The sequence below is a fragment of the Calonectris borealis genome, chromosome Z, assembly GCF_964195595.1.
Source record: "Calonectris borealis chromosome Z, bCalBor7.hap1.2, whole genome shotgun sequence".
Classification (NCBI taxonomy): domain Eukaryota; kingdom Metazoa; phylum Chordata; class Aves; order Procellariiformes; family Procellariidae; genus Calonectris; species Calonectris borealis.
Genome location: NC_134352.1, coordinates 66,113,278 through 66,134,137, shown reverse-complemented (window position 1 = coordinate 66,134,137; position 20,860 = coordinate 66,113,278). Strand labels below are relative to the sequence as shown.

Below are 20,860 nucleotides of genomic sequence, written 5' to 3'. Positions count from 1 at the left end.
GAAACCAGAACATCAGAAGTACAACATGTTCCCTGAACTTGCTGGAATAAACATTATACATGGCCCCCTCTGGAGCATTTTCATTAGCGTGCTTCTCTGCTGTCAGTGCATGTGACTTACTACATAATTCATCTAAAAAGCCCATAGAAAGCAGCCCCTCTAGGGATAGCAGGCATCCTTGGAGGACTCTAGGTCCAAACAGTGTTGTGTAGATTGTGACTGTCTCTAAAAGTTCATATTTCTGATATAGTTACTATATGGGCATATCTTTATTGAATATATCTGTTTGCTATCCTTGCTGTCTGTGGGTGGGAATATACTAGAGACTATTCCAGATTAGATTGATGTTTGTTCTGGACATATATGAGTTAGTAAAAAGTGATCCTCTGGAGATATATTCAGAGTGAACCCTAAGGTATGCCAATCACTGGGTGCAACCTGAAATGTACAGAGTACAGCAAGGTGGCAGGTTTGGCTTCTGTAGCAATTTCTCCAGGGTATAATGCAGTGTTACCCAGGCATAGCCGAGCTAATTCTGAACTCTTAGGGGAAAATATATCACGCTGGATCTGACAGCTCGAGAAAGGCAAGGCTGCTGCAGCTCCATGCCCCAAGTCCAACCAGTGGTGAGGCTGAAGATGTATTCTCAGCAGGCATATGCACACAACACACACATGTACAACACATGTATATGCATATATACATGGCCAGCCACACAGATCAGAGACAGACACACAGAGCGCTCCCACAAACACAAACAGCACCAACAGCCTTATCCTGCTCCCTTCCCTTGCAGAGCAGCATGGAGGTCCACTAGTGAGAATATATATCTGTGTAGACATATATACAGCATGGGTCCCTCCATCAGCTGGGCTCATACACTCAGTCTGCCCAGTAGCTGCCCCTGGATCCCAGCCTCCCCAGTTGTTGGCACCTGGACATACAAGCCTCCTGCATTGAGCCGTGGTGACAGTTTTCATGCCTGGACAGTGGGGCTGAGGCTCTCCTGGGACAGCTCTGGGTGGGGCCTGGATGTGGTGTCCCTTCTTCTGAGTCCTTAATTTGGGTTGTCACCTGCCTTTGTGCCCCTGTGCTCCTCTGGGCTTGTGGACACGGGCGTTTGGCAGGCTGACAGCTCCTGCGATAGGCCTGGAAGCAGCCAGGGCCAGGATATTATTTGGGCTCTCCCACCTGCCATTGTCTCTCTGTGCTCCTTTGTGGATGTGCAGATGAGCTTTTACCACGTAATTTAACGTGAACAAGCTAGTTTGCACAATGGTAACATCACAGCAGTGCTCCCATATTGCTCTGTGCTAGTTACCTTGGCTTCCAGCATCTTGGCTATCTCAGCCGAGATGGGGCTGTGTATTTCTGAACCCCACTCTATCATGCTGTGCAATACTCCTTGTCAGCTGCCCACAGGAGCACGCACAGACACACCACCATTGTGGCCTGGACAATTATTTGAAGCTCTTACATGTTCAGAGGTGCAGGGTCACGCTGCTGCACAAAGGTTAGTCTCCTGCTTCTTTTGTTCTTTCATGGTTGGTTTCAGTCTTACTGCTAGAACCAAGTTCTTTATGAAACTGATTCTTTTATAGACCTCAAGCAGAGTCTTACCTGAAAACAGATGTAGCCCTTTAAGATTGTACCTGATCTTTTCCTAAAAGAGAATGTGCTGCAACGTAGACCTTTCACCTACTGCTTCCTCTCTGTCATGAAGGTGCATTTCACTATGCTTGGTTATAACCAGAACTGGCATTTAATTTTTTTGGCAGATTTGGAGGGGGGTAGTGCATGATAATAGAGTCTTTGGTCTTTATAATGGTGTGTTCACCATTTGAAACCTGTGTGCTCATGAGAGATGAGGTAACAGTGGATAGCTTTGCCTAGGCAACACTGGTTTTATTCTCTCCTTATGTAAATGACAGTGTTAGAAGTGGCAGCAATACAAAATCTCATTATACTCTATTGAACTAAAAAGCAATATTTTCAGAAGAATATTTTGTGAACTTACAAGTATTACAAGGCATTTCCTAGGAGCAGAACTAGGTAGCACAGTAATACTGAAGCAGTGTGCATACGAATGTGTGCCAATGTGAACTGTTTCACTTTGCCTTTCCTTTAGGGTTCATTTCAAACAAAGTAGGATTTTTGTGTTTTTTCACATAGTATTTCATTCCGTCAAACAAAGGAAAAAGGCCTCCATATTGTCTTTGACAGTCTTCTGTCATAATAGTCCAAAACTCTTTTGGAGATTTATTTACGTAACTTTACAGTACTTTGAACCAGTAATAGAAGATACAGCAGTGTTTTAAGATGGGCAAATAGCATTGCTTTAGTTAGCATTCAGCAAGTGCTCTTTTCTGGGAAGGAATATGGCAGAATTGCAACACAGGGAGAACAAGTCTTGTGTTGATCACTGTAATGGATCATTGAACTCCTGCATTAATCTGCCTCTCTGGTGTCTATACATTACAAAAATTCAAGCATGTTGCAGATTGCCTGCCTACCATACAACTAGAATGTAAAAGATTTACAGGGTAAATTACTATTGACACACACCAGAATGAGAGAGAGACTGAACAAGAATTGCTGTATTCAGCTTACTGCAAACATCAGCTTTGCCTTTTCATGTCTTCAATCTTCCTGAGACTAAACTTCTTTACAAGGACAATGGTTTGTATTTTGGATTAATCAGAAGCCTTGGTCATTTGAAAGGTCATGTATGCAAGGAATAGCAAAATCTCTTTTTTAAGTGACCTGTGTGTTGGCTTTTGTGGAGAATTGTGGGAATCAAAATCTATAGAAGTCATTAGTGGAAATGTCTGAAAGAAAACATAACAGTGATAAGCCTATTATATTCTTTGAATCCAAGCTCCTACTGATGTGGGGTTGGGTAGGGATACATTTGACTGATTTTCACAGTCAGTCAGTCGTATTTTTGCACCACAGTCTTTTGCAAAACATAAGCCTTTGGAATTGTTACCAAGGACAAGATCTCTTCTCTTGTTGCTTAAAAAATTCTTTATAACTAGAAGATGAAACATAAGCAAACCAGATAAAAAAGTCTAAGAATAAAATAAGTCGCTTTGGTAATGAGAAGCATTTGAATGCACAGGTTCATAGTTCATAGAATGAAGAATCATGTCTGGCTGCAGTAAAATGAAGGGGGTTACATTCTTAAGAAAAGAAACTCATGTAAGGCTCTGGAGCAAAAGTCTGCAAAACAAGGCTCAATGAATTCTCTTTACACTGGTGTGACGATATTTCTCCGGGTTGTATTTCTTCATTCATCAATTTCTTATATTTCACCTTTGCAAAATGTGCAAGTAATTCCTTCTGTAAAGCTTAATATTTTTACTGTATATTTTGCTTTTGAAATGTCTTCAATTTCCTGCTGACATAAGGGGAACAAACTGACCCCCAACTCATAACTGTTCAAAGCTAAGCTCTTTTAGAGTCCTTAACAGACTAACATCCTCTGACGTTTGAGCTACTAGTATTTGCAAAGTTGCTATGGTGACAAATGTAGTTCTGGTTAAAAAAAAAAAATAATAATTCTATTTTGCTTAACCACAAATTCCAGAAGAACTCAGCATGGTTCCAAAAGAACATTTCTGCCAAAATGAATGCACGGTGCCCTTTTTTCTGAGCAATTGTATCTTTAGTAAAATATAAGTGTACAGGGAAGTCTGACCTCTGCTTTGGTCACAGTACCTTATGATTGCCTACTCAAATTAATATAAAAATTTAAAATAGCACAGTGTCCATTTCTTGAAGGAAATATCAGAGCAGGCCCAAGGGAACAATCTGTAGCACAAAATGCCTGGGGCTTGCTTGAGCTTCTTTTTGGTCATTCTGATGAAGTAAAACAAGCCTAAAGGCAGTGCGATCCTTCCCCTTAAATTCCTCTGCCTGGCACTGCAAACCCATCACACATGGCTAAAAGGTGCTTTGACTCATGCAGCGGGGCCTGTAGGCAATGGCATTGGACCCAGAGTGACAAGGATAGCTGTAGCAGGTTTTGCCCATGTCCATCCCTCTGGTCTTGTATAAGCAAAGCCAGCTGGGAAGATTTGATCCATTTTCTGACTTTCATTAGAAATGGTTGTCGGACTACATCATGATCTTCTTTGTGCATTAAATATTTTGCAGACAAGGATCTGAATATGTAGAGATAACGGCTGTGTTATGACAAGGGGTCACTAGTGAACTTAGCACCCACACAGACCAGCTTCCAAAACACTTAGGAGACAGATTTTTGAAGTTATTTCATCTTTTCTCACAGAGACCCAGAGCCCTGATACACAACAGGATTCCCTTCCAGGGCTCCCTCTCCTAAATGTGTAGTTAGACAGGTTAGTTTCTATTTCAGTGCAGTTTTCCTAAGCAGCCTGTATTGTCCTGGGGGGGGCGAGGGGGCAGGGGGGAGAGAGAGAGATGCTCTACATCTTTTTCTCTCTCCATTGATCATCTGGGGACAGAAGATATATTAATATCCTACCAAGCACTTGACTCAGAGCCTAAAGCCAGACATAGTCACAAGTCCAAGGCAAAGGGTAAGTGCTTATAGTAAGCTTGCTGCACCCTGCGTTACCTTCAAGGGCAGATACTGCTCTCAGTTAGAAGGTGGTAGCCAGCAGCATCACTCATGGCTGAGCCTGGAGCCAGAACGTGGAACTTTCCCTCCTACCTAAGTATCAGCAACTGAGAGGTGGTACGAGTGTGCTCCTAAGTTGCCCATTAGCTGCATCACATTCGAAGTGCAGAAAAGAGCTTTGTAGGCTAAGCTGTTTCACCACCAGCACGCAAGGTCCCATGGTGTTTCAAGGCCTCAGATACTCCAGTTCAGCTATAGTCATGGTTAGGACTTGTATAATTTAAATGGAGGGTAAATCAAAGTTCAAACTCAGCCCCTGTCCATGGCTTAATGCACAATGTAAATGTTGATGTCGTCCTGGTAGGTCAAAGAGCTATAGTGCAACGTGCTGGAGAGAAACAACAGAAGGAAGACAGAATGGCTTTGAAGTTTTGCTGATAAATTTAGATCCTGATTTTAAAAGGTTAAAGACAAGAAATGAATAAGCTGTTGATTTTGTTTCAAAGCTCTGATTTTAGATTATAAAGTTTGCATTGAAATGGGAAAATACTTTTTTTAATTGTGTAGGAGAAAGTGTCACCACTTCTTTCTAAAAATATAGGAAGAATGTTGATGGCAGGAGAAAATATTGAAAGACCGTCTTCTTTTCACAAGCAAAAGTAAAACCTGTGTTGATATTATTCCTGTAATAATAATTCCTGACAGATAATCCTTAGTTTATCTGAAATCCAGAATTAAACAGAATCGTGTTACCCTAGATGTCAAAATCAGTATTGTCTTTTTTGTCTTGTTAGAATTCTGTTTGAAATTGATTTAAGGGGAATTTGCTTTGCTTTGACTACTCTCTCTCTCTCTCTCTGTGTCTCTCTTTTAAGGTCAACTCAAATCAAAACATACTCCTGGGATAATGCCCAGGTTATTTTGGTCGGTAACAAATGTGACATGGAGGATGAACGGGTAATCTTCACTGAGAGAGGGAAACATTTAGCAGAGCAACTTGGTAAGAAAAGAAATGACAAAAGCTTTATGATTGCTTGTGAGAATGCACAAAGTAATGTTATTAATTGCCACAGTACTTGTAATGAAATATTCGTGATACATTCACTGTAAAGGAATACTCATACACTGCCTCCCTTTTGTTTCTGCAGTCTGAGGTCTGAACTGCCCTTGTTGATATCACTAATACTGTAACATCGTTAGAATGGACATCTGTCCAGGGACGACCTTATGCAGAACTGTGACATGTCTGTCATCTAAAAGTGTCCACAAGACCAATGCTGCCTCAGAGGCTGGCTTAGGCTAAAGATGTATCTGATAAAACATTATTTATGCTGCTGCTTAGATAGGAAGTACATTATGGCCTTTGTGATAAGCAGCAAGATTATACAATATTTTTCGATAGTTATAGCTATAGGCAGATACCTCCTAGCCAGGGAAAAATTTTTTAAAAACCACCAACAATCAACAAAAAAAAAACAAGGAGAGGAGAGGAGAGATTGAAGAAACAGCTTACTCAAAATATAAACTAGACTTTTTTGCAAGTTGAGAACATTTAGGTTATGATTTCCATTACCTATAATCCAAAACAGAAAGACGCCAATATCCAGCTCCCACTGCTAACAGTTCATCTACTGCACATTTACCGAGGTGTAAATAACATGAACCTCTGTTTCATAAAGTCTCCCTCTAGGAGGCAAATGTTGTCCACACAGAAAATTATGGGGCTGTGAACATCTCTGTTCTTTCTGTTTCTGCCCAGCAGTGATACCCTTTCATACCATGAAATGTTTTTGAGGTGTCACTGGCCAAATTGTAATGGAAAATCTCCAGAGCATCATCATCATCATACCAGCCTGTTTTTTTCCTTCAAATTTGCTGATCTCTGGAAAGCATGCTCAGCTGGTGCACAAATCAAACCCTGGCATCACTGGAGATCAATTTCTGTGCCGTACTGGGCAAGGGTTTGTTATTATTTTTAAAACTGACTGTGGTAAAGGCTCAGTCTGGTGAATGTGTGTGTGACTACGATCTCCTTGTCACTCTTCCTATATAGGTGTTTAGGGGAAAAGGTGTTTTAAGAGTAACTGCATGGGAAACAAAGAGAAATGATGGCATTTCACAGTGTACCACCTGTGCTGGATCTAATTCCATGCTGGTGGTTCTTAACTTATGTATATTCATAGCTCGTTGATCTTATTTTTTTAAATAATTTTTCTAATTGTACAATTGCTTGTCCTGGTAAATAAATTCATCAGAATAATATATCTTCCTGTCGCATCTGTCTAAGTAAGCATTACATATCTGTAAAAGCACACCTCAAAAGTATACATTAAAAATGACCATGAATTAGTCCTTGAAAGGTGACAGAAAAGATTTAACAGCAGGTTATGTCCAGAAAAATTGCCAACATTTGTGCAGAACTGAGTTTCTAAAACTGTTTACAACAAAACCCAAATGGTTACCATTGCACCTGCTTTAACAGACAATATTTTTCTTTACAGAAATACCTGTCACATTATATATATTTCTATAATCTGTTCTTCCCTCTGTAAGCATTTCTAATATTTATTCATTTTAATAGGAGCTAGGAAAGTATATTCAATGGAGAAAGAGATTTAAAAAGTGTAACTGTATACTTTTACCCCAAATTTAGATCAGGCACTAAAATGTCTGGCGATGGACATAAATTTGCAATGTAGCGTTTCAAGATTTTTTTTCAAGCCACATAACTAATCTGAATTTCTATTCCTTGAACTATTTTCCTATAGAAAGATTAATGCAGTGAGTTGACAAGGAATCCCCAAGGTCATGAATTTAGCAAGATGAGAAGGAACTTTGCATGTTGTACAGTCAAGATTCCTCAGCTGTAATAATCAATGCTTGCAAAAAAAGAAAAAAAAAAAGAGTAATGAGATAGATATCAAAACTCATGTTGCTTTAAAGCAAACTCAGACTCTTGGGATTTAGAAATCAATCTTTATGGAAGCAGATTATCCTCGTTCCCATCTTTATCTACTCTGGGGTTTTACTTTCTCAGGTACACATCCTGTGGCTATCTCAAGGGCAGATTATTGTATTGGATAAATTGTGGCTCTGATCCCATATGTCATTTACTGGACTCAAACTGCACACACAAATGTTTACTTGTTTCCTGTACAGCTGCAATCGTTTCTTAAATCTGCTCAGAGATTGTGGGAGGTGGTGTCAGGAAAAGCAGAAGAACGAATTTCCCTGAATTGTAGTAAGTGCTCTGACCACATTGGCCCGTTTGAAGGGCACGTGTTGTGTCAAACACTTGGGACTGTCTTTTCTTTCTCTGCCAATGAGTTGATAACATCTCTTGCGGGCAAGTTTTAAAAATAACAATATAGATTTTTGTGTCCAGCAAGACATTTGAAGACTGTGGGTCCTTTGAATGCCATGGTCTGCAACGTTGATTGCAGCCACAATTACAAGCAAGCGCAACGCATGAGTGTTGTACAAAGAACATATTGTGAAACACTCTGTTCTCAAGTGTGGTTTTATTTTCAGCCCTGGTTTATTTGAAGTCACTGAGAAAATGAATACATGTACATTTTGGGCTGGGTTTTCAGAAGGTCAAAAAGAGCACTGGGCATTTAACCCTCAGGGCAACATGGTGTCCTGTTGAGAACAGCGTTATCGGAAAATTGTGCCTCTTTTGCGGCTGCTGACCTCCTTGAAAAGTGTGGCCTTCAATTTTATTAATGAGGTGTAATCAATCATTTCTTTAAATCTCAGTGCTGGTTTATTTCTCAAGTGTAACCCGAACAAGTGGTTTAGATCAACCAGCAATAGGCCTCGTTACCTGCGAAGGCCTGGCTAAACTAGGCAAGTATCCTGTGGTAGCTCTGAGTATCTCTCTCATAACACTGATGGAAGTTCACAAAAGAGAGAAGGAATGGTTAACAAAACCAGATCTGACCTTGAAAGGAAATTAACAGAATGTTTATGAAGACAGAATTTGTCTCATTTCCATTTTACGTTTTTTTAAAGTTTGTTGTTAATGACATAGGGCATGACACTGGCGACAGATCATAGCAGCAAGCAGTGTACTACCTTACCTACGGTAACGGCCAGAAGTGCCTTCTGAAAGATATAAGAGGGCAAACATACAGTGATACTTTCCCAGACTGTAGCAAATTATATTCATGGGTCTTATGAACCAAAGGCAGTATCTTCATATTCAATAACCCTTTCATGATTTTTTCCATGGACTTGTCCAATTATGTCTTTGAAACCATATAAAATCTTACTATCCACAACATCCTTTAAATATGTGCAGTTTATCTGAGTTTTCTGCTTTGAATTGATGACCACTTGCTAGTTTTATCTGATGTTTTTTCACTGTTAGAAACAGTGAACAATTGTTTGCTGTTACCTGCTCTGTAACCTGTCGGACCTCTATCATACCCCTCCGTTTTCTCCAGGCTGAAATTCCCAGACTATTTCATCATTCCAGACACAAAGACCATCTCACACCTTAGCCATTCCTTGTCACCCTATTCAGTAATTTTTGTAAGTGGTACAGCTTTTTTTCAGAAATTAGTTCATGGTTGTTTAACATAATAGCATCATTAAAAGAGTAATGTTAGAAGGAGGTGAAAACAGACAGGATCAAATAAATTCAGTTGAGTCACGTAACTTTATCTCACAGAGATATCATACTGAGAAAATATAGAAACATGACAAACCAGACAGTAGAGAGAACTAACGTAATGTTAATATTGACACAGGAATCACAGCAAACACATTTAAACAAGTTTATTCACTAATCATTGCAAAAAAAGGGGTGTGGAACATCATAACATTTATGCTATTTTGTCTCTTCCTGAATGTTTGCTCTCAGCACTACATGCATTGGCTATTGAGTGAAGTCCCAATATTGTCAGCACTTACATGCTTTAAAGCATTTTAGTAAAAAGTGCTTGGAACTTCTTGCAAGCAAAATGCATGCACACTTGCCAGCTGCATTACTCACTCTTTTGACATATTCATCTCATGCATGTCAGCTGAGTTCAAAGCTTCATATGTGCATGAAAGTTTGGTGTCACTTGTCAGAATAGAAATAAAAAGAATGACTCACAGATGGCATGAATTTCTTGGTCCTTTTTATTTGTGGTCTCTATGATATATTGTGATTTACATTCTGGCAAAGGACTAGCAGGCAGAGGTTTACACAGAGCTTTGAATAGACTGAGTAACTGCACAGTTGCATATATGCAAATGGACAGTTGCATATATAGCGATGTACAGCATATGTAATGGCATACAGTTTCTCCATTTATTTATGACATTTTGCTGCACATGCAAATTAGGTACATAATCTTATATGTGTTCTTTGGTTACTCATGTGCTTCTGTACAATTCCTATTTGTTATGTGTGTGCTACACATTATTTCCACACTCATTAGTTTTTAATTGCAAATACTGCCATTACAGAGTATATTATATCTTTAAGACCAGGGCCCCTAAGGTTGTTGCAAAAGTACAATTCTACCATAGGTCCAAACCATGCCTATTGTGCTCATGCTGCACCAGCTACTAGGTGGGGTACTGTAAGATCTGCCCCAAAAGTCTGGCCACCTTTTCTCTAAGGTCCTGTTCGTCCTGTCCCACCTTTTTGACTCAGGTTGGTTAAGGCTCTGGGAAACGGAGCTGTTGTATCATAGAAATGATAGCTGGAAGGGAGGACCTCTGGTGATCATCTAGTGTGATGTCCCACTAAAATCTACTCTGGCTTTATGTTCTGTCCAGCAGTTTTCAGGGCAGTGCCCTTCCCAACAGATTTTCTGTGCCTCCACGTTTCTTACACTCTGCCACCCGGGGTCACTCGTGGCTGGGGGCATCCAGCACATCTGAGCATGCCTTAGGGTGCACTCACCTGCTTTCTAAATGTATCCTGGCACACTGTCTCTCCCAGAGGCCACCAACCAATGTCAGAAAACAAAACGAAACAGGTCCTTTCTGGGTGAGCTCTCACATTCCTTTCTGCAAGGGCCAGCAGAAGCCAGCCCTCACACTGCATTCAGCACACCTGCAAAGGGCTCTGAACGCTACGGGCCCCAGCGTCAGCAGTGCCCGGGGCTTCAGTGCTCCTCCACAGCTTGTCACTCAGAAGGGTAGTCATTTTACACCTCAGGTTTTAACATATACCTTATTTTGTATATTTTGGAGTGTTTTTCCCCTCTCCATCCTTTCTTTTCTCATCTCTTTTGGGCCATTTCTTCCTCAAAGTCTTTATTTTCAGCTTTTTCTTTCTTTCCTTCTCTTGATTCCCAGTGCTTTGAAAAGAAATTCCACCAAAAACGAAAAGAAAATTTCTCACTTCAAACCAAAATCAGCCTGCCTTGCCTATTTTGTTTTCATTTTGTTGTTGGCTCAGGCATGTATGTACATAATGGTCATGCTGGGGAGATGCCAGAGACACGATTCAGGAGTGATTAGATTTCTTCAAATTAAACCCATTTAGCATCCCAGCAAGCCTGAAAGTGGAGCGTTTGTCAGTGTTCTGTGTTTATACAGGGTGCAATTCAGCATCCAGCACTTCTGTGTGATCTGACCAAGCCTGCAAGACCGGGCGGGCTGCTGAGGTGGGGCAGGAACATGACTGGTTTCTGAATCCCGCCAGGGCTGGGGTACAAGACAGCAGCTCCCAGGCGCCACGACTAGCGTGAACCTTCATTTGCCTTGGAGGATGAGCCCTGCGGGGTAATGTGTACATTAGGCATCTGTGGGTACACTGGAGGTATTGGGCATCTGTGAGCTTAGGCAGCAACTGAAGAGGCATTTTTAGGGCTGTAATTTTGCCATCTAAATTGGGAATCAAGTGGGACTTGGCACCTCAGCACACAGCTTGCTAGAACAGCAAGTTCTGTTTTGCCTCTGTGGCTGGCTGGAGGCCGTGATGCAGAAGGCAGGGTCGCCAGCAGCTTTGAGAGCACGGACATATGGCTGTTTCTAACTTTGCATTAGAAATGAAAATAATTGGGCTGTGCAGGAACATGCCTGTTCATAGTTCCACCCTTCACTGTTTTTTAGCTCTTTTTAAAGAGCAAATGTTAGTGCCAGGGGAAGGAGACAGACTGAGAGCACTGACTGACAACAGAGTCTTCTGTTTAGTTACAACACACACAGGGTATTGGCAGAGCAATTAAAGGCTCCTGTCCCCAGGATGATTTTTTACAGTGGGGAAATGCCAACCTGCCGTTGCTTTCATGCATTTGGAGCTGTGTTACAGGAAAGTTACTTAATGACAATGGGAAGCAAGGGATTGTGTTTGCTCAACAAATGTCTCATGTAAACAAACAAAAAAAATTTCTTTGCCAGGAATCTAATTTATTGCCCAAATGCACTCATTTAAAAGGTATCTGGAAGCCACAATCAAAACCAGTACAACTGGAATTTATATGGAAACCTTCTGTTCTGAAAGACTGAAAAAGAAGGTGTTCGCTATAGCATTACCAGTAACTGCCCCTCAAGTTTGTCTGTTCTGTCACAGCTGAGAGTCCCCCTTTACTTTTTTTTTTTTTTTTTTTTACACATTTGGCCACCCTAGGGGTTGGATAAATATATCAGCATTTCTGCTAACAGTCTTTACATTAGCTCTATCCAGAATGGTGCTAAAGCACTGCTCTTCGCAGAGGTAATATTAGCAAAGTCGTATTTTGGGGCTTAATGTTGTTTTAATACTTTTCTTAACATAGTCCAGCCCTTGGGCTTGTTTAGACTGCAGAGGTCCCATCCAGCTGGTCTACAAAGCAGAGCACAGTGTAACCAGATCTGCTACCATAGTTGCAGGTGTAGGAGATACTTTGAAGAACAGCAATGGTCACCAGCTACTTTCAGACAAGTTTCCTAGGAGAGATGACCTTTGCAATCATGCCACATGTGTCTGTCTTTCTGTGAGAGAGGGGTAGAAGTCTCAAAGATATTAACAGTTCTGAGGAAGTGGACATCTGAGCAGAGGAGAAAGGTCTTGCCGTTGCCTTGACTGACAGCCTGCAATGAGAATGCAAATCTTATTAGATACTACTCAGACCAGGCAAGAAGATAAATGCCTGGCAGTGCCCCCTCAGAACTGCACACAGGATGCAAATGCAAGAAAATAAGGCATCATTAGCTCCTCTCCTTTATATACTATGACATTGCTAAATGATTAATTCCCACAGCTTCCTAGATTTTGCCTTTTGTACACTGCTGTATTACAAAGGGAGCAGCTTCCTGCAGCCACTTCTTGCTCTGACGTTGCAGTCTCCTACTACTCCTCAAAATACTGGATTGAACAGGGCACTTGCAAGAGCAGCACTAAGAATCACAGTTCAAGCTTGTCTTCAGAGAAGGATAATTATTGTGGGAACACACCCTTGAGGACATCTGTTAAACGTAACATAACATCAGGGATGTCACCTGATCTCCTTCTATGACCAGGTGACCCGCCTAGTGGATGAGGGAAAGGCTGTGGATGTGGCCTACCTGGACTTCAGTAAAGCCTTTGACACTGTCTCCCACAGCATTCTCCTAGAGAAGCTGGTGGCTCATGGCCTAGACAGGTACACTCTTCGCTGGGTAAAAAACTGGCTGGATGGCCGAGCCCAGAGGGTTGTGGTGAACGGAGTTAAATCCAGTTGGCGGCCGGTCACGAGCGGTGTTCCCCAGGGCTCAGTACTGGGGCCGGTCCTGTTCAATATCTTTATCAATGATCTGGATGAGGGGATCGAGTGCTCCCTCAGTAAGTTTGCAGACAACACCAAGCTGGGTGGGAGTGTTGATCTGCTGGAGGGTAGGAAGGCTCTGCAGAGGGACCTGGACAGGCTGGATCGATGGGCCGAGGCCAACTGTATGAGGTTCAACAAGGCCAAGTGCTGGGTCCTGCACTTCGGCCACAACAACCCCAGGCAACGCTACAGGCTTGGGGAAGAGTGGCTGGAAAGCTGCCCAGAGGAAAAGGACCTGGGGATGCTGATTGACAGCCAGCTGAACATGAGCCGGCAGTGTGCCCAGGTGGCCAAGAAGGCCAACGGCATCCTGGCCTGTATCAGAAATAGTGTGGCCAGCAGGAGCAGGGAGGTGATCGTGCCCCTGTACTTGGCACTGGTGAGGCTGCATCTTGAATCCTGTGTTCAGTTTTGGGCCCCTCACTACAAGGACATTGAGATGCTGGAGCGTGTCCAGAGAAGGGCAACGAAGCTGGTGAAGGGCCTGGAGCACAAGTCTTGTGAGGAGTGGCTGAGGGAACTGGGGCTGTTTAGTCTGGAGAAGAGGAGGCTGAGGGGAGACCTCATCGCGCTCTACAACTACCTGAAAGGAGGTTGTAGCGAGGTGGGTGTTGGTCTCTTCTCCCACGTAACTGGCAATAGGACGAGAGGAAATGGCCTCAAGTTGCGCCAAGGGAGGTTTAGAGTGGACATTAGGAAAAATTTCTTTACTGAAAGAGTGGTCAGGCCTTGGAACAGGCTACCCAGGGAAATGGTTGAGTCACCATCCCTGGAAGTATTTAAAAGACATGTAGATGAGGCGCTTAGGGACATGGTTTAGTGGGCATGGTAGTGTCTGGTTGGACTCAATCTTAGAGGTCTTTTCCAACCTTAATGATTCTATGATTCTATGATGCTATTATCAGGGGTGGTAAATAAAATTGTCTTGGTTGTGAGCAAACACGCTCAAACCAGATGGTCTTCCAGATCAGCTGGTGAAATATTAACATAGCTCTTGTCCGTATTGTCTGTCGAATTGTGCTTAAAATTTGCTAGGTAGTGTATCCTCTTGATATCACATTTTCTCAGGAAGATGAGAGGGTGCAGAATGTTCTTCCCTTTGCATATGGCTCTCCTTTCTGGGTTTTTTTCTTCCTTGTTTTTCGAAAGCAGGCATAAACAAGTGTTAATGAGCATTGATGAAGAAGCCTCTGCACACCCAGGACAAGTGTGAGGCAGAGAGGGAACAAAGTCAGTAATTCAGGCTCTTCATGTGTTTCAGGGCATCTATCTAAACTGCTCTGTGTGCATTATAGCTCACCAGGTGAACAACAGCACCATGCCAGTGTCCTGGCTGGCCCCTGCTGCTGTAGTGCTCTGCGGGGGCTGCTGAGAGCTTGCCAGCTTTCTTTGAGTCAATACTGTTGGGAAGAAGGTAGATAAGGGAAAGAGATGTAGTGTAAGGAAAGCAAAGGGAAAACTGAATTAAACACAAAAGAGGCATTTAAATTAGAACATCCTGATGCATGTTCCACACACATTGTTCGTATGTTCAGGCAGCACTTTCATATTTTGGATTTTCTCAGTTTCAGCTCTGTTTTGCCTTACCTACCCACTTGCCTCTTGGGCTTTGTCATATCTTTGCAGTAATCTGTTCTGCCCGGTCTCATCCACATCGGCAGTACAGATCATTACAGGTGGTGGGAACATTGTGTTCTTTGAGCTCTGTTGCCCTGAGCATCACCAGAGAGTTTCCTCACTTCAGGCTTATACTCAATAATTTTTTCTCTCCATTAATAACGAGCAGTTGAAAAAAAACTGAAGAAAGTATTAAAAGACATAGATTTGAGGGCCTCAGACACAGGCATTTTAGAATCTTAGGGTGTCTAAGCACTATTAGTAAAATAATTGCAAGTCAGGAAGAGAGGAGAGGTCATGGGGGAAAAGGCCTGCAAAATATTCCATAACAAAATGGAAAACAACGAGAATTCAGATATTTATTCCAGGCATACTCTGCTAGGAAAAATGCTCCATATCTCTTTGAAACTGTTCCACCGAGAGAGTTTCTGTTAAACAAGCAAAAAAAAAAGAAACACCACTCTAATTTATTGGGATCTTTTGCATAAGGGAACACTCACGTGGGGAATTGAATCCCCTGTACAGGACAGTCAGTTGCTGTCCGGATGGCACCAGGAGCCTCCGTTGCAAGGGTCTTTGTAATGGTGTCTTCAGCTGCATCAAATGGGACTCTCTGAACTCTTGTTCTGCTCAATTCTTGTAATCCAGATGGTCCTACTGCCCACTACATACCATGATCCTTTGGCAGTCATTACTTTAAACTGTGCACAAAACATCTCTCAGCTGGCTTGACTGGCTTCAAAAGACTGTTCTGTGTGACCATTTCTGCATCTGCAAGAACGGTTTCCACAGACCACCTACAAGTGTCTTACCTATGTGCAGCTGAATCCATTCTACAGCAGGAACTGCCTGCGGGGAGCCCATCAGCATGCCCATCAGCATATAAGTAGTTCATATCAGATGGCCTATGCACAGCAAGGGCTGCATGGGGGACTGTCCAAAATTCCCACCTGTACTGTTCCTGTAAAGAATAAAGCAAATACTTTGTTGTGGAGGCAGCTGGGAGTTCAGGTCAGCACATTGTCTCATCTATGCAGGGTCTAGCTGGGGAGGTCCTGGATCACCCAGGCAATTAATGACTAAGTTGATGGGATGCGTATACAGGCATAGCCTGATACCAGCTACACCACTACTGTGACTGCAATTTCCTTCTTACATCAAAATTGTAACTGAAATTCCATAGATTTCACCACAGCTGTAGTGTCTATTTTTATTTTATTTGAATAAATATGTTTGTAGTTGCATTTGAATTTCAAGTGACCTTTCGAAACAGAAGATTAGCCCATTCACTAGAAAACACACACAACGTTAAAAAAAAACACCACAAAAAGCTGTTTTCTGCCCTCTGCCAAGAGTTTCAAGTGATTGACATTTTCTTACTGGGATTTTTCTCATAATTAAACACAGTGATAGTTGCACATTGTTATACAGATTTAATCAGAAAGAATCAAAATAGTTGTGCAAAGGCTAAGCCACTTCTGTAAAATTGCTGGTGGATTACAGGTTCTGTAAACTGTTTTAATATTGAACCATTAGGTAGTGGAAAGACAGAAGTAGGAGAAAATTTTAAATTACCAGGGAACCTTCAGGTGAGCGATGTGGTAACTGTGGGAAAAGGTGGAGCATGGGGAAAAAGGCTTAGAAACCAAACAATTAAAAAAGACAAATGTTTGGCAAAGGAAGCAAGAAGATGGGAAGACCCAGTGCTGGCAGAAGCCTGCTGCATTGCAGGCTGACCAGCAAGTTGCAAACCTGGCCCAGATGAAGGAGGCCCAGACATGGGAGATGAGACATGGGACAAAGAGGGGCAAAGAAGAGAGCTTAGGAAAGCTGGCTCTGCTCCATAAAGGCTTCCAGTGTCCCTTCTGAGTTAAGGATGGCTCTGATTTTTGCTTTTGGGGTAGTTGTTGGGAATGGATAGATAAAAAGTCCTTCTCTATAAATTAATTCAGGAAGTTTTCTTCCTTATGTGCATTCATGTATTTTTTTATTAGTTTAGTTTGTGGGGTTGGGAGTCCCTTTGGTCCCACATATTCATCTCTAACTTAAGTAGATATCAAATTGCAGAAATCTTTGCTTGTCTTGCTTGATTTTTTACCTGGTTATTTTCAAATACAGTTGTCTGTTTTGGCACCAGGTTAATGACATGATGGCTGTGGCTGTTTCCAGCTGAATAATGCTCAGAGGAACACAATAGTCAGAGATGGAGCAGTAGATTATTCCTTCCTAATGGCTGGATATATAGGGCATTTCTAAAACAATAATACTCTCAAACTGGTGTCAATTTTTAGATTAAACTGTTTTAAAGTAGAATTTGTCTAAGGGAATGTATTTGGGCCAGTTGATTTTATCTGGCTTGGTATAAAGCAAATAGCACTAGTATACTTACTCTGATTCTGTTATAATTTTAACTGCTTTTCTAGTATCACTCTTTCATATGTGTGCTCTCACATGTTTGCTTTCTGAGTGTCTCTCCACTCTTCCTTGCCCAACAGAAGTTTGTATATTTATTGGAGATACTGGAATATGCATTGAACATAAACGTGTTGTTTATTTTCTTAGGATTTGAATTTTTTGAAACAAGTGCCAAGGACAACATTAACGTCAAGCAGACGTTTGAGCGACTCGTGGACATCATCTGTGACAAAATGTCGGAAAGTCTGGAGACGGATCCCACTATTGCTGCCAGCAAGCAGAACACACGGCTAAAGGACACCCCTCCTCCACAGCAGCCCAACTGCGGCTGTTAATGCAGCTATCAGCAAAGGCAGCTCCAGTGTGTTCTGTTGCCAACAGAGTATTTATGAATGGTCTATATGCCTTTATTTATACTGTTTTATTAATTTATCTGGGAGAAAAGTGTTTTATTTTACATCAGCAGCTGGTTGAGTATGCATATGGAGATGGAGAAGTTATTAGTTTGAAAGGACGATCCATTTTTTAGCATCTGGCTTTTGCATGCAGGATGGCTATTAGTTTCTCTTTTCTTTTTACTGTTTTATATTACACTTACTTCAGCTGGTGCCATGTCCTCAGACCACATTTGCCTAGAATTGACTCTTGCTTCATCAGTTTCAAATTATATAGTTGAATCCTTAGGGTAGTGGCCAACGTCTTTTAGAATAAGCTTCCTGATGCCACTTATATTTTCTCCTGACTGAAAATCAATTTAGAAATATTCCTCTAGTGAGCCAATCCCTCATTCTGTCCAGATCATTTGTATAAGGGACACTTCCTGGAGAGTATTGCCTTGGCAAATCTGCATTCATTATATTACACATCATGGCTGATTGGAAATTGCAGAAGTTAGAAAGAAGTTAGTTCCTGGACCCAAAGACACCAAACTTCCCTGTGAGTTTTCAACTGGATGTGGGTATTCAGTGCAGACCCTCAGAGATACTAGGTACTTCATCCTGTTTAGATAGCTGGTATGTTTACATTTCCACGGGAGCTGCATGTCTATCTAATACTTTTCTGAAACTGGACTTAATTTCTCATTCCATCATTACAGACATCCCATTAGTACCTACCCCAGTAATGGAGGGCTGACTAGCTCTTTTCATTTCTACTTGCATGAGATATTAACCACACAGTTCTATATTACCCCTGACAGAGCCAAATCCATTATGCTCAGTGGTTCATAGCCAAAAACTGTCTTGTCAAGTTGCTGTCAAACCTGCATACTCAAATTTTCAGGAATTTCATCTCCCATTCAGTCACTGAGACAACCATCACCACACTGGCCACAAATGCCTGCATTTTATTCAGACCTATTGCAGAAGTGCTGCTGGTGCCAGTGAACTGGAGTTTGACCTCAATTTTACTTTGATGAGGATATCTGTTTTGACAAGACAATCAGAATTTCACAAAATTTTTAAAAACTTAGAGAGTAATAAAAAATTGTCAACATTTGTAGTGTTAGGCAAATACATTTATAAGATCAGCAAAAGGCTGTGAAGATAGCAGAATAAAGTACACAAATTCTTTTTTAATAAAGTGTTAAAAATAGTCATATTTCACAGCTTTAAAAAGTACTCCTCTAGTAATTAGTGTGGTTTCTTACATCTGTGCCCTGGAGTACTTTGTACAACTGCTTTACTTGTGTCACAGTGCCATTTTTTAACTAAATGGCATAATTGAAGAAGTGTTAACTGTTTTATTGTTCCAATTCAACAGAATTTAGGACAAGACTGACATTTCTTAAATTGTCTGTAATGGGAAAAATAGGAAGACAAATGAAAAAAAAGGAAGTAACACAAGATACTGCAAACTGCTCACAACTGCAAAGAAATCCCTCTACAGACATTACTTTTTCTGAAGGTAATTTATATAACCTCTGAAACACACTAAGAGAAATGGTCACTTTTTTTTTACCTTTTTTTTTTACTTTAAATAACCTGTAAAATGAATATGCCATCAGGGAGCTACATTGGCTGCCTCACTTAAATGAATAACTGTTCTTTCTTCAGTCTGGGGTTTTAAACCATCTTCCGTCCTGTTAGCTAGTTTACTTAAGCACTTGTTTTCCTAGTAGACATGGAGACTGGACTTCATTTGTTTACTTCCATGAAGAGAAAGCACTGTCCTTTGGGACAGCCCCCACTTTGGGGCCAATGAGCAGCCAGAGGGAAGAGGCATGTGCTATCCCAACCATAACCCTGCCTCTCTCCAGGGATGCTGCTTTTCTCTCCTCCATCTAAGGCAGCATGTTGATAACTGTGCTGAGAGACTTTCATTAATACCTCTTGACCCACTGGGTACCAGCTGCTTTGGAAAAAGAAGTCATAAGAAGCTGAGGAAGCTTTGTGTGAGATGGTGGGCAGTTTTCCATTCTTTTCTTCTTATGTGCAGTTATTCCTGCTGGAGAAAAAGGAGCAGGGAGGCCTTGAGACAGCACTCAGCTTCAGCCCTCATGTCCTTTAGAAAAGGTTTAGGTTGTATTACTAGTCTGAGCCATCTCAGGCAAGGCAAGGAGAGAGGAGGACATAGTCACATATTACATGAGCTTGGGTGTATCCTGGATGATGCAGCATGGCTACGAGTGCAAGTATTCTTCCAGTTTTGCTCCGGGATTCTTGCTGCAAAATGGTCATCTCCTGTGCACATTGTAACAAGAGAAAAAAAGACTCCAAGATGCCTCTTGCTACAGCCACAACTTGCTTGTACTTCATTGCAATGAATTCCAGACCCTCCTTGCCTCTTTATGACCATGTAGACTCTAATCAGTGGTGGCAATACTTTATTAGCATATACCTTTTTAAAAAAATTGAGTGATAGATAAATAGTTCTTTACTTAAATAGGATGAACTAATTGCTTTTCATTTACCGTCAAGAGTCCGGGCAGAAGAGTAACAGCAAAATCAAAGAGGGAGAATCTCTCCTTCACATTTCTGAGACAACTAACCTCCTAGGCCTCCAACATGCCTGACCTTCTGCATGGGATGGGGAGGATGGGGGAAGCAGCTGCCAGAGTAATAGTGTTCATTAGACTGCTGGCCATGTGTTATAAGGAAAAGGTTCATCTGAAGTACAGCAGCAGAACCAGTCAGTATTTAAAAACTCCTAGGATCTTTGTATTGACACTCAGACGTTGTCATAGAGTTCAGAATTAGTGAGATTAATTTTTAAACTGTTCGCATCAAATCTTTGGAGGTTTTCAAGACCAGACTGGCTAAAGCCCTGGGCAGACTGCTCAGACCCATTAGTTGACATGGTTTTGAGCAGGAGGTTGGAGATGGATAACCTGCTGATGACCTATCAAACCCAATTTGTCCTATCATCCCTTCCTCTGAAATTGAAAATGTGTGGAAGTTCAAGTAGACCTTTTCTTATCAATTAGGGTTACCTGCTGATGGAAAAGTAGGATTTGCCATCACAGGTTGGCTTTTGCAGCCACATGTCTCAC

At 41.5% G+C, this 20,860-nt stretch overlaps 1 protein-coding gene across 1 annotated transcript in view; it reads left to right on the top strand.

Annotated features, from left to right (window-relative positions):
• RAB3C (RAB3C, member RAS oncogene family) overlaps nucleotides 1–19,188 on the top strand; it is a 133,005-nt gene extending 113,817 nt beyond the window's left edge. Inside the window, exons 3-4 of the mRNA XM_075136396.1 lie at nucleotides 5,479–5,603; nucleotides 17,518–19,188. Coding sequence (XP_074992497.1) covers nucleotides 5,479–5,603; nucleotides 17,518–17,705 — 313 coding nt within the window. The 3' untranslated portion in view covers nucleotides 17,706–19,188. The remainder of the gene's footprint in view (nucleotides 1–5,478; nucleotides 5,604–17,517) is intronic.
• Nucleotides 19,189–20,860: the final 1,672 nt, after the last annotated feature.